The following is a 14,683-nucleotide window of genomic DNA, read 5'->3' as shown; positions in this document are numbered from 1 at the left end:
AAAAGTCTGCGTCAAGAAGGCGGGTGGATCGAGTAGCAAGTCTTCCCCAAGTATTTTTTTTTTTTAACACAACAGGCGAATGCCCAATTATAGTGTTCCATATTTTCTGATAAACATGAAGTATGTCAGCGCTAAAGTACATTATAAATGTACACAAAAGAAAATATAGTTACTAAAAACAAAAACATTAAAATAATAATACAAGTACGATTGAAAGAGTAACATAAAATGACGTAACTATCCAATACAAAAATTGCCTTCATGAACACAAAATTTCAAATATTACAACGTACAAATAATATCTTTACACTCAATGTTTCATATCTGAACCTCCACGGACAAAACAAAATATAAAGAGATACTTATATAATGCATTATAATTTACATGAAATATGAAATTGATATAAACACAGTAAAATTCAAGGATGGAAGATATAACCTATGGGCTTCTCTTTATTACATTATGAACTATAGTGAATTAAAATAAAAATTCATTTTGGAACTGAGGTCCTCATTCGTTATGAGTATTTGAATTACTTGATATTTAAAACAAAACATTCGGTAAACTATTAATTAATAAATATTAGCATAATTTTACAGTCCCTTTTTATTCATTTATAAATCTACAGTAAGTATATAATTATTATTATAAAATTTGTTTATTTTTTTAGTTTATACTTGTTATATTGTATTTTAAGGATTATTGCTACTATTTCTACTATCAATAGCCAGACCCTCCCCCTTACAAACATTTCTGGCGACGCCTTTGGTAAGGGATAAGTTTTAATTAATAACACGTAGAAGAAGAGCACAGCAATACGCTTCAAATTATCAAGAGCTTATCCATCCAAGCGGATGCGCCCAGTTCTAGATGTATTTGTTCTACCCGTTCCACGCTTTCAATGGTGGAGAGCCATACTGAAAGCAAATGAATACATGCTGTCTCAGTTATGGCCATTAATTCCGAACACAGAAGCAGTGTTCTTGTGTAAACTGGGTCCTCCATGATGGCATGTGGCTTCAGGAGTGATCACATTCCCTATTTCACTTATCTACAGTGTCATTAACGTAAGTACTTTTACCTGACATCCTTCCATTTTAGATAAATATTATCTAAGTGGTATAAAATCCTATGAATTTTGAGATTAATATTTCTTGTTGTTAGTTTTAATCTGGGTGAGCATTTTCTATTCTGCATCTATCGCTTTGCTGGTATCAAGTTTGCTAGCAGAGGCATATATGAAGGGGAGGTATACCAAACTTGAATTCCAGTTACTGTCCATGTAAGGATTCAGTTCAACATTTTTTTTACTTACGACATCATTGTCTGGTAGAAGCATGATTAACTTGTTAAAATCTATTTGCCGTAATCCCTTAAATTGATTTAATCACTCCAATTGCTATAGTTTGTATTTATGATACTATCAACTGTATCTCAAAGGGTAAAAGAAAAATGAAATTACATTTAAATTCCCACGATGAAATACCTGTCGTCTATCAAAATATTCGCGTAAACTCTACGCGCTATTTCGAGAAAAAAACACGAGGAATAAAATTGTAGGGTTTAAATGGATTTATATCAGACCAGTAATACCTAGGTTCTTGGTTTGAATTACCACCATGGCAAAATAGATGGGGAAAATACAGTAGTTCATCTGAGACGATAGAATATAGTGTGATCCCTTGAAGTACGCAAAAGAAATTGAACAATGGATAATATCAAACTAAGATTGCGTTGGTCTAAAATTTATTAAAATAATCGAAATGTATTTTAAGGGTAACATAAATTATATAGAAATATATATTTGAAATTATCAATCGACCCAATTTTCATTTCTTCATTATTGAATGTTATACTTTAAAATCAATAACTATATATTTAGAATAAGCATATTTTAATATTTATAATATTGAACTTCTCTTTCATATAAATTTCTAAAGTGAAGACTAACATATGGAGATAATCACAATCTTGGCTTCAGTAACCTTTCGCCTAAGCAGGTGGAAACTGTTTTGTCTTCAAAACGAAAGGTTCAGAGGTAACTTGTATAACGAACCAACTCCTTGGCATTCCTAAATTCAGAGGTTTGATGACACAGCAACACAAGCGTTCAATCTGTTCCCATATTGAGCAAGATCAATTCAATCTTGACCGTCATTTGCAATTTCCTTTAGGTCCATGTCAACAATGCCCTTGCGTCTTAACCTTGAAAAGCTATACGCGAACGTAAATTTTATGAATACCGTTCGAACCCACGTGGGGCTTTGCTTTTTCATAGCCTCCCCCCCTCATTTCCCCTCAAAACATCTGTGAAAAGCCAGCTTTGAGCCAGAAGGCTGCAAAGGTTGCGTTATCTTCAAAGTTCACGAACGTAGTCTTACAAAGTTTTCCTCCATAGTACCGAGAACAACCATGACTTCTTTTTCTTTTTTTGATAATCCTTCAGCTCGTGGTCCCCGCAAATTCTAGTGTACGTTGATTTGTTGGCCCCAGAGGATGTTCGGGGGGTGGGCCATGACAATTGATACTTCATTTCCCTATATAAACAGAGGGTATTGATAAGAGTTTTACTGTTATCTCTTGTTGATTCTCGTTTACTCATGCAGTAGTGTCTACTTGCATGCGACTGTGCAGAAGCCTGCGCTCACGTCAGTTCATTATCTGTTTCTGTCTGCAGAGAGGAAGCCACTGCGATGGCAGCCACTCAGGAGAGTCCCCCGGTTTCTGCGAGGCCGGAGGTGCAACCGCTTATCAAGAACTTCAAACAAGTGCAGTCTTCAGCGTTGTTTAGACAGGTAAGTGAGATCCAGTAGAAGTGTGCATGGGTGTTGGAAGAGGATGACGAACAAGGCGAAAACGTATTCTGTCCAATACTCCAGAAAAGTGTATTAACTATATTACATGCGTCATTTTCGGGTGTTACGTACACACCATGATTAATAGTATCTTCGTCACCCTGTAATCAATGGGTCCTGTGTTTGATACTCGGTGGAGGCACATAGTGGCCCAGATCCAATTTTAAACTGTAGGTTTAGTCCCGATTGGCCTATCTCAATCTCATTGGCTCTCCAGAAAATACGTTACAGAACGCTACATCCGAATTGAGATTCATGCATTTTTATTTACTATACCCAGGTAGACTATACGAAGCTATTGATTTGCTTTATTTTACTTCGCTTCTTGTGCCACTTTTGGCTAATTTGCGAAGATGAGGATGAGTGATGATATGATGAAATTGATGAATGGACACTCACATGCCGGGATTCGAACCCGGGACCCCTGGCGTCATAGCGCGATGTGCTAACCACTCCGCCACGGGGGCTGGCAGAAGCTATTGAGAACCACGTGGAGGAAATTTTCAAAATGTAAATGATTTCAACAGTGAAGTGTTATTTGAGTTTTCACTTGCCGGTTCTTATAGCTGCAAAAACAGTTGTTGCAGGTTTGAATTTTGAAAAGGCTTAGTGTTTATACACTATTATCATCCGCACGTTTAATCATTGTCACCCATTTTCAAAACAGTGTTTAATCTCACGAGGTGCAATATAAGTATGGTAAAAATAACCATACATGTAAACAAGAGCGCCCGCAGAGGAGGAGCAGGGGGACACTTGCCCCAAAATACATAACGTAATTCAAATGGTGAAATTGTAACGTGAAACCATGGTCGAATGGAGCCATGAGAGACGGCAGATAAAGTGGTCTCTAATATATGATGCTTTATGAAAATTTTCTTAACTGGGGGAAAAGCATCACCCCACGTCTCCCTCCAATTTGAGAACTGCTGCTCCCCCTAAGGAAAAAAAAATCTGCAGGCGGCCTTGCATGTGAAATTAGTTCTTGAAATGGTTGTATGATGTTGTTCTCAATGCATTTTGTATTTCGCAGGTACTCGCAGCCACGGGTCCTGTCTTGGCTGGCATTAGCTTCGGGATGACCGTTGGGTATTCTGCCGTCGCCCTGCCTCAACTAAGGCAGCCGAACAGCACTATCCCGATAAACACGGAGGAAGCTTCATGGATTGGTAAGCTGGATGGTGCACTTTGTAGTTTAGACCAGGGTTGTTAAAGATCCAGAAACCCGTAAATTGTAATGGCTTCTATTGGGTTGAGCTGCAGGACTGGAATCTTTTTTTTTCTCGCACAATCAATTTTAATTCGGTACAAGTTGCGTATTGTTTAATTGAAAAATGGTTCCTGGACTGTATTTAAATTCAGCCGGAGAAACGGTTCCTGGATCGAATTTATATTCAGCCGGAAGAGAGTTCCTGGACAGAATTTAAATTGATCCGGAAAAAAGGTTACTGGACCGAATTGAAATACTACACGTTCTTTACGGTCCAGAACCCACTTACGCTTGCTGAATTTCTCTCCTGGACCGGAATTCAATTTTTTTAATATTCCTGGACCTTTGACAATCATGGTTTAGATATAAATACATATTGTTTGCAGTGTTACAATAATAATTATAACCTTCCATTTTCCAGTCATTTCAGTAGCATAAATTATAGCTATGACGCTGAAATTTGATCGATTGATTGATTTGATTAATTTTACTTCGCTTTTCTGCTACTTTTGGCTGATCGCGAAAATGAGGGTGAGTAATGATATGATGAAATTGATGATGGGACACTCGTAAAGAACAGGTTGGGATTCGAACCCGAGACTCCTGATGGAGCTGAGAAATTCGCGTGTATAAACTTGGAAAAATTAACGCATAAAATCACAAAAATCGAGAAAAAATCCTAACTAACTAACTAACTAACTCTCTAGCCTTCTTAAACCCGAAGGTTCATGGCTGCAGCAACACAGGCCTTCCATCTGTCCCTATCTTGAGCAAGATCTATATACTCTTTTCCATCCCTACCGATTTCCCTTAGGTCCATCTCCACGTTGTCCCTCCATCTTCGTCTTGGCCTTCCTACTGGTCTCTTACCATCAGGTTTCCCAACAAGAATCCTGTAAACTCCTCTTTCCTCTCCCATTCGTGCCACATGGCCTGCCCACCTAAGTCTTCTTGATTTAATTATTCTAATAATGTCTGGACATGAATACAAATTATGTAGTTCTAAATTATGTAACCTTCTCCACTCACCTGTCTCCTCATCCCTTTTAGGTCCAAATATTTTCCTAAGGATCTTATTTTCAAATACTCTCAATTTATGTTCCTCTTTCAATGTAAGGGACCAAGTTTCACATCCATATAATACTACAGGCAAAATTACTGTTTTGTATATTTTAACTTTTAGTTTCTTAGATATTAAACGAGAAGACAAAAGTTTATGAAGAGAGAAGTAACATGCATTTCCTGAATTAAGCCTACTTTTTATTTCCTCTTTAATATAATTTTCATTTGTTAATATTACTCCTAAGTATTTGAATTTGGAAACTGGTTCAAAAGAGTTGTTATCAATAATTAGATTTTGATTATTACCTAACACTTGGTTTCGCCCTGTAAGCATATATTTAGTTTTCTCTTTGTTAACTTCCAAACCTATCTCTTTAGCAGTTTTGAAAAATATTTTAGCATTATTCTTAATTGTATTCACATCATCCCCCAGTAAGTCTACATCATCTGCATATGCTAACAACTGAGTCACACCATTTAATTTTAGTCCTTCTTTAGTTTCGTTTACCTTCCTAACAGCATATTCTAAGGCAAAATTAAAGAGCAATGGAGATAATGCATCTCCTTGTTTTAACCCATCATGAATTGTAAATTTGTCAGACATATTAATACCCACACGAATTTTACTTTCTGTTTCACTGGTGCATATTTTTATCATACTAACAAGCTTCTTAGGTATTCCAAACTCTACTAATATATTATATAATTTATCTCTTTTGACCGAATCATATGCTTTTTTGAAATCAATGAATAGCTGATGGACATTTTGATTATATTCCCACTTTTTTTCAAGTGTCTGTCTGATGTGAAAAATTTGATCTGTAGTTGATCTGTTGCGTTTAAATCCACATTGATAATCACCTATAATTTCATTAGCATATGGGGTTAGTCTTGTTAAAAGAATGTTAGATAATATTTTATATGTTGTTGAGAGTAGAGAAATTCCACGGTAATTATTGCAGTTCATTTTATCACCTTTTTTAAACACAGGAACAATTATGGATTCTTTCCACTGTTGAGGGATTTCTTCTTTATTCCATATTAAACAAATTAATTTATGAATTTGACATATTAATGAATTTCCACCATATTTAATTAACTCAGCTGGTATTAAATCAATGCCAGGTGCTTTGTTATTCTTTAGCCTTTTAATAGCATCTTTAACTTCAGTCAAGTTAGATTCTGGAACTAAAGGTTCTGCTGTATGTACTTCATTTACTTCTGAATTATCTCCTACATGAACATTCAAAAGGTCATTAAAGTAGTTCTTCCATCTATTTAGAATATCGCTTGGGTCAGCTAGAAAATCACCGTCTTTATCTTTTATCAAGTTTACTTTAGGTTGCCACCCCTTTCTAAACTCATTTACACCTTTATATAAATCTCTGATATTCTTATTTTTGCTGTTTGTTTCAATTTCGTTAATTTTGCTTTTCAAGTAATCTCTTTTTTTACTTCTAAACGTGCGGTTAACTTCTCGCTTTATTCTATTATAATTGTTTAGATTTGTATCATCAGAGTTATTTAACCACCTAAGTCTAGCCTGATTTCTTATTTCTATTAGATTATGACATTCATTATCAAACCATGGCTTACTTTTTCTCGGTTTATGGTATCCTATACTTTCTTTAGCTGCTGATTCTATTGCATTACGTATGTGCTCCCAATTCTTATTTACGTCTGTGTCATTTATATTTTCATCATCATTTAAATCCTGCAAAACATCAAATCTATTTGACAGTTTAATTTGGTAATCTTTCTTAATTCTTTCATCAGTAAACTTTCCTGTATCAAATTTTATAACTTTTAGATTTTGTTGCTTATGATTTATCACTGAGAGTCTTTCTCTTAATTTAGCAATTACTAAATAATGGTCACTGGCACAGTCAGCACCTCTATGTGTACGAACGTCAATTATACTAGTATGCCTTCTCTTATCAATGAGAATATGATCTATCTGATTATGAGTTTTACCATCTGGAGAAGACCAGGTATATTTATGGATATCTTTATGTTTAAAAGTGGTACTTTTCACAATTAAATTCTTTGAGGTTGCAAAAGTAATCAATCTTATACCATTATCATTACTTAATTCATGAAGACTTTCTTTACCAATCGTGGGTTTAAATGTCTCTTCTTTGCCAATCTGTGCATTACAGTCACCTAACAGAATTTTCATATCATACTGAGAAAATTTATCAAAGACCTGTTCTAACTCTGTATAAAAATCATCTTTAGTATTATCATCTTTATCTTCCGTTGGTGCATGTATGTTTATTAAAATAATTTTACACCACCTACCCTGTAAAACTGCATATGATATCCTATCATTAATAAATTCTACTGTTTTAAGAGCTGAGATAATTCTATTATTTATGAAAAAGCCTGTTCCAAAATTATGATTTTCAGTACCACCATAGAAAAAAGTATAATTTTTAGTTTTACAATTCCCTTCTCCTGGCCACCTAACTTCCTGGACAGCTACTACATCTAATTTATACTTCACTATCTCATTAACTGTACACTGAAATGCCCCAGGCCGGTAAAGGCTCAGAACATTCCAGGTACCTAATTTAATATCCTTATTCCTAACGTAGATCTTATCCTTAGTCCAGGGACCTCCCAAAGTAGTCCCCACCCGGAGATCCGAACGGGGGACTATTTTACCTCCGGAATATTTTACCTTGGGAACATCCATGGCCTTATATTGCTGATTCTTGACATGTCTTTTTACAGTGCAGAGTTGTCAGCTCTACGCCTAACCCCCAATATGAATGGAGGAACTACTACACAAGACACACACAAACACATCACAACTATAACACAATATAAACACAAACACACCACAACTACTACACAATATAAACATAAACAAACTACACACCACAACTACTACACAAGACAAACACAAACATATTAGACAGCACAACTACTACACAAGACACACACAAACACATCACAACTATAACACAATATAAACACACACACACCACAACTACTACACAATATAAAAAACAAACAAACAAACAAACAAACAAACACACACACACACACACACACACACACACACTCTCTCGTGGAAGTGAGCGATTTGCAATTGTGAAGAATACCAGTGAATTGCGAAACGTAGTTAACATTATCAATTTTAATATATGCAAATTAAGAACACTGAAGCTTCACAAAGACAGAATGACAATAATAAAAAACAATCACATAAAACATTTTAATGAAACTAAACTCATTCGTATTGAGCCCTAAGCTTCATATCAACTCGATGAAAATAATGTGCTTCTTGCGTGAAATAGTTTGTTTGAACGATTATATATTTAAATAATATATATATATATATATATATATATATATATATATATATAAAATTTTACACAGAAATATTCAATCAAAGTGCTTGTATGTCATCATATATCTATATTATTGAAACATATAAAAAATTATGAAAGAAGGAGTCATGCTTGAATGATCACTCTTTTTTTCCCCCCATTCTTTCCATATATCCAAATATTGTTACCTTGTAAACGAAATATACAGAAAAATATAATGCCAATACAGGAACCGGGAGTATAATAGAGAAAAAATCCTGCATTTTTTAAAATTAAAATCGTCTGTAAATTTAAAAATGTCAATGCACACAGACGCACATATATATTGACATGTATATGCAAGAAAAATTAGTTATAAAAATGTAGCAAAAAATAATTTGTAATGCCACGATTTATTTCCACTTCTAGCTTGCGACACAAAATTAGTTAGCTTCTGCGATAGATCATAGCCCCTACACCGCAAAAGATAGCAGCCTAATAGGCGAACGTTAGACTTAACGTTAGAGTTAAGACATCCTTCGCTTGCAAGTGAGGTCAAGTTTTTAAAAGTTTAAATTTTCGGTGTAAATTTTGTTCGGTTGGATTTTTTAGTAAAAAATAAAGTAGTTAAATCTGCCTGTAAATATAAAGTGTAAATTATAAATTTTGGACGATTTTAACAATAAAATCAGACAGTATTTGAAATGCAAAAGTAACCTTCTATATATAAGTTATAATGGAGAATTTTGTTTTGTTATAAATGCTTTAAATAACTAATGTTAATTATATAACCTATGTTTTCTTATTCGTGTGATTTTTATACAAATCAGTAATTTCAGTTTCTCATTGTATTGTTATCATTCAGTGACCGTGACGTCATTTGAGCAATATCCAAATATTTATATTAGCAGCTAAATCGCCGAATATTTTAAAACTATGTACGTAGATGTAACATATTAGACTAAGAGCTTAGACTCAAATCAGACTAAGAAAATTCGGTATACCACATAATCATATTTATTTTTCACTTCAAACGTTGTTGGCCTGTTCTTTAAAATTAGCAATACAGTACAACTTGCAAAATATATGAAGAAGGTAAAGTGCTCCCCTGTGCATAGCACCACGCCATGAAGGCGTATAGGGGGTGAGGGGGTAACGCCCCACACTTTCTTGATCCGGTCATGAGTGGGGTGATGTGATCACCACTGACCGCCTTTACCCCCCAGGGTTTCCCCCATATGAACACAAATTAATATAATATTCCAATAGAATTTTGTTCTGTAATAATAAACATGTCTAGAACCTCGACATACTAACCTCACTCCTAACGATTTCTTCCTCTTTCTCTACTTATATATGTATGTATGTATGTGTGTATGTATATACGTATATATATATATATATATATATATATATATATATATATATATATATATGTATATGTGTGTGGGTGTGTGTGTGTGTGTGTGTGTGTGTGTATGAATGTATGTATGTATATAATCAATTTAATGTTCCACAAAATCTTTTGGAAATCCATACATACCTATATCTTTAGGAAATATGACACCTTTGCATTCTTTGTCTTATCCCCCCAATAGTGAAGGTTATTTAACTAATCTCCAATGACCCTGATCATATCGATAACTAATCGAGTGGGCCTTGACTCCGTAACTGACATTCGTACAGAATTACAAGAACATGTAATTCTGTACGAACATTAGCCAATGTCAAGGAGGAAGTCTTCAATGCTACTCCCGACCCTTGCACTCTGGGCCAGAGAAGATTACATTGCTTATCTTTCAGTGCAAAGCCTTTCAAAATAGCTTGGCGTAGTCGCCACACCAACGAAAGCAGCAATCATATTAATTTGTTTCTACTTTGTAGACAGTAGATGAAACCTGTAGGAGTCGCAGATTAGAAATAGGTTAGGTAGGAGTATTGGAGTAAGAAATGTTGTTGATTTTCTTTATTTTACTTCGCTTTTTGTACAACTTTTGGCTAATTTGCGACGATGAGGATGAGTGGTTATATGATGAAATTGATGAATGGACACACACAAACATCCATGCCGAGGCCTGGATTCGAACCCGTGACCCCTGGTTGGAGTAAGAAAATAGGCATAGAAAGAGCCACACCGAAATGTCGTGCCCTGCTTACGTGACGCAATATGACCACCATCGATGACAAAGAAATTAAAAAGGCCTCACTTCACAGTGAGTGTGACAGAATAGCTTCACCTACTCAATCTCTTCAGAATGTCACGTTTAGAAGTCTCCTTTGTAATAATAGACAGTGACGCAACAAATACACACAGCACCACCTGCTGCGCAATATTTCTTTCAGGTTTTCCAATGAAATAGTCTCTACCCAATTTAGCTTCTATTGCGATTCTCGACCTGTACATTAAAATAGTCACTTATATTGAAATTTGGAGAAAAATCCCGGGTAACCTATTACCCCTTGACCTTAGCGAGATGTGTACGCATTTAAAATTAACAAGAATTTTGGAACTCATGCTCTCAGATGAAAATGAAAAGAGTCACACTTTCAGAATTTTAAAATCAAACCAAATCAAACCCTTTCAGATAAAAAATAAATGTCAAACCAGTTTTTAAATTGCACATAGATTGGCAAACAGGTAAACTGCCTTCGTTAAGAAGGCTTTTGTTAAAATGGTTAAATTATGACATAAAGAGTAAATTGAAAGCATGTAGGGCAAATTTTGCAAGTTGTGGCGTGTTTGAATTACTGCTAACAATAGTATTACCAAAGGAATGTGCCTCTGGGAGAAAAGAAATTGGGTCATGGTGCAACTTGCTCGAGATTCTATTCCCTGCAATGAGGAATTTGTCTTATTGTGACACATTAATAAAAATAGCGTCTTCTGTTTCTTTCTTTCAACCATCAAACTTTTATTTTTTAAGTGCGTATATTCGCACATTGAATTTGTGTGAAGAAAACCAATATTTTTATGGAACAATTTAAGTGATACTTTTACGTTTTTACAGAAAAATAAAAAAATATGCGTAAATATATTTCATTTATCAAATAACCTCAATAAGTATTTCTAAAATATCTTTGTTTCATTATATGGTAATGTATAATAAAGATAATCAGATATTTTAAAAATAGTCATAGGTGTGTTTTTTTAGCAAGTTTTTGGCTTTCTTGATGCAAGCAGAGAAAAGCTAGTTTACAAGTTTTGAGTCGATTTCTTAATTATTTATCCACATTGAGAGACGCAGATATCTCGCAAATGAAAACACCCCGCGAATAGTATGCGAAGAACGACGTGCAAAGTTGATCGGTCTCGTTGGTATCTGCATGATCTCTATTGTTAAGCATGAATTATATTTTGTTGTTTTGCTTGTGATATTCCAGTTAATGTAACAGGATTTTTCTGTTTTCAGCTGGAATCGCAGTCCTCCCAACAGTATTTGGCAGTTTGCTTGGAGGTTTTTTGATGGAACACTTTGGGAGAAGGATGACTCATTTCATTCTATGCGTACCTTTCGTGTTCGGCTGGGTGCTGGTCGCCGCTTCCCAGAACATTGCCATGATGTACTCTGGCCGGTTCTTCACGGGACTCTGCCTGGGAGCGCTGTGCCCGCCCGGACAGGTATACATCGGTGAAGTGTCCGAACCGAAGTACAGAGGCCTCTTCCTGGCGACTCCGACGTTCGCCGTCTCCGTTGGAGTGGTGCTCGTGTACATCCTAGGAACGTTCCTCGATTGGTCGATGGTTGCCGCCATATCGGCCACTGTCCCGTTTCTCTGTTACGTGGTCATGTCTTTGGTGCCGGAGAGCCCCAACTGGTTGGTGTCCCAAAAGCGCCTGAAGGACGCCGAGCAGTCGATGTACTGGCTGCGAGGACACACCGTGGATGCCGACAAGGAGCTCAAGCTGCTGGTGGACTCCATGCTCGAGAGAGAGGCTAAGACGATGTCTTGGTCTGAGTGCATGAAGGATCTGCTCAAACCATCCTTCCTGAAACCCTTCGTAATCCTCAATATATTCTTCGTTGCCCAGCAGTTCTCCGGTGTCAACGCTGTGGTGTTCTATTCCGTTCACATCTTCGAAGAAACTGGCGGCAAAGGAAACGAATACATGGCTACCATAATCGTTGGAATTGTGCGTATGGTGATGTCGGTCGTGGCGTGTCTCCTCCTCAGGAGAATAGGCCGTAGACCTTTGGCCATTGTCTCAAGCGTAGGAACGACAGTCTCTCTGATCGGTTTGGGACTCTTTCTACACTTTACAAGCGACAGCGTCAAGACTGCCTGGGTGCCTATGATATTCCTGATCACCTACATGTGCTTCGTGTCAATAGGCCTTGTGCCTCTTCCTTGGGTGATGATCGGCGAAGTGTTCCCCTCCGCCGTCAGGGGCGTAGGGAGCGGTGCAACTGCATCTTTTGGATTCCTCTTGTTTTTCCTAGTCGTCAAGACGTGCCCGGCCATGTTTGAAACTATGGGTAGTGACGGAGTATTTTGGTTTTATGGTGGTGTTGCTCTTTTTGGCACGATATTTATAATACTGTGTCTCCCGGAGACTAAGAACAAGACATTGAAAGAAATTGAAGATTATTTCAATGGTGTACGAAGAAAAGAATCGTCAACGAAATCTGGTGATATACCATGAGAATATTTAATGTAATATTATGTGAGTTATATTTATAAATGCTGCATAACATGCAGTTTATCAGTATGAAATTTACATATATTTAAAGTTCGAAGTTTAGGACTTCGATAACCGATCTTCGATCTCATTGCAAGAAATCTTACGAAGCCAGTTCATGAAACAAGTTAACGCAGTCTTTCTGGGAAGTACTGCACAAATGTATTTTTACAAATATTGATTATATATTGTTTTACTGTATATATGATTAAATGAACACTGTATTAATGATCACTTCAGGAAACTCTGCTACAGTTGCATATATTAATAACGCAATTTGACCTTGCAGTAAATATGCGACATTTTTGTACTTTCTAGATTCACAAACAGAATGTGTTAGCGAAATTTTAAAATTAAAGTCATTTATATATTAAACGATATGTTTTCAGATTTTTTATTATTGTAATACACTAACATTAACTGTTAACTTTCTGAAGAGGAAACTATTATGTAAGATTACAAAATAAACAAATATAGAAATGAAGTGTAGAATAGATTGTTGAGGTAGAATATTAAAACCGCGGACGCGAAGTAAAAATTTGTATGTCCATCTGGTAGAAGTTGCTCGAACTATCTATGCGACCAGTTTAAATACGTGCTGCCATCTGCGGAATGTTGCTATAACTGTAAGATAAAATCGAAGGACATATATCGCAACTTCAAGGAATAACAGTGCAAGAGTACATCAATGACGAGGATATATATAATATGAGAGAATGGAAGACATACATAGACTTGGGTTAATGTACGTAGAAGTGACGCACCTACACTCATAGAGGGAGAGGGGTGAGGGTAAAACACACACAGAAAACAGCTCCAGTTTTCGCTTCTGAGCTTCTTATGCTATTCACTGATGTCATGGAAACCCATTGTCATTCAAAAAAGTTAAAAAAAAAAAAGCAGTTTGCAATATTCAGAGCCGTAGCTGGATAATCCAGCGCCCGGGGCGAGAATACATTTTGGAGTCCCCTCTCTGCTTTGAGCAAATGTTATTATTTTTCTAGTTTACACTCATTTTTAATATTCGCGCGCAAATATCAAAACCACAATTCCGTAAGGTATCCATTGCAACAATAATACTAATTTTATCTCGAATGGGTGCTCTCCCCCAACAAAAAAAAATTGTTTCTTAAGTGTGGTAAAGCTCGCTAAAGAAAAGATTGTCCTTCTACAAAAAGTTTCGAAATATGCCTTGACCTTTTTTATTTGTAATTTTTAATGCATTACTCTTCAGTATATTAAGTACAATTATTTACAGCTGAGAATATTTGTACTTTCATAATCACTTTATCAAAACACCAAACACGTATTTCCCCTATTTTGACTGTTTTCGAGTTTCATAATGCTAGTGTACGTGCATTTATAAGTGTAAGACAATTGCGATTAAGACAAAATTTGGAGCAATTACAATTACTTCGTGGAAAATTATCTTTTAAAATTTTCAGGTAAGGACATTTGCGACCAGTTTGAATTTGAATGGCCTTGGGTGGTGATAAAACTTTTAATTCTCGCACCACCCCAATCATTCACGAAACTTTGCAATTTCATTTAAAATTAAGA

At 35.8% G+C, this 14,683-nt stretch overlaps 1 protein-coding gene across 2 annotated transcripts in view; it reads left to right on the top strand.

Moving 5' to 3' along the window:
* Positions 1–13,597, top strand: part of LOC145998711 (facilitated trehalose transporter Tret1-like) — a 106,687-nt gene extending 93,090 nt beyond the window's left edge. For both annotated transcript variants that reach the window (XM_083135207.1, XM_083135209.1), the window contains exons 2-4: positions 2,679–2,796; positions 3,890–4,025; positions 11,856–13,597. In XM_083135207.1, coding sequence (XP_082991333.1) covers positions 2,695–2,796; positions 3,890–4,025; positions 11,856–13,087 — 1,470 coding nt within the window. In that variant the 5' untranslated portion in view covers positions 2,679–2,694 and the 3' untranslated portion in view covers positions 13,088–13,597. The remainder of the gene's footprint in view (positions 1–2,678; positions 2,797–3,889; positions 4,026–11,855) is intronic.
* The last annotated feature ends 1,086 nt before the right edge of the window (positions 13,598–14,683 follow it).

Source organism: Lepisma saccharinum, chromosome 14 (genome assembly GCF_977018435.1).
Source record: "Lepisma saccharinum chromosome 14, izLepSacc3.1, whole genome shotgun sequence".
Classification (NCBI taxonomy): Eukaryota; Metazoa; Arthropoda; class Insecta; order Zygentoma; family Lepismatidae; genus Lepisma; species Lepisma saccharinum.
This window is presented reverse-complemented; position numbering and strand designations above follow the sequence as displayed.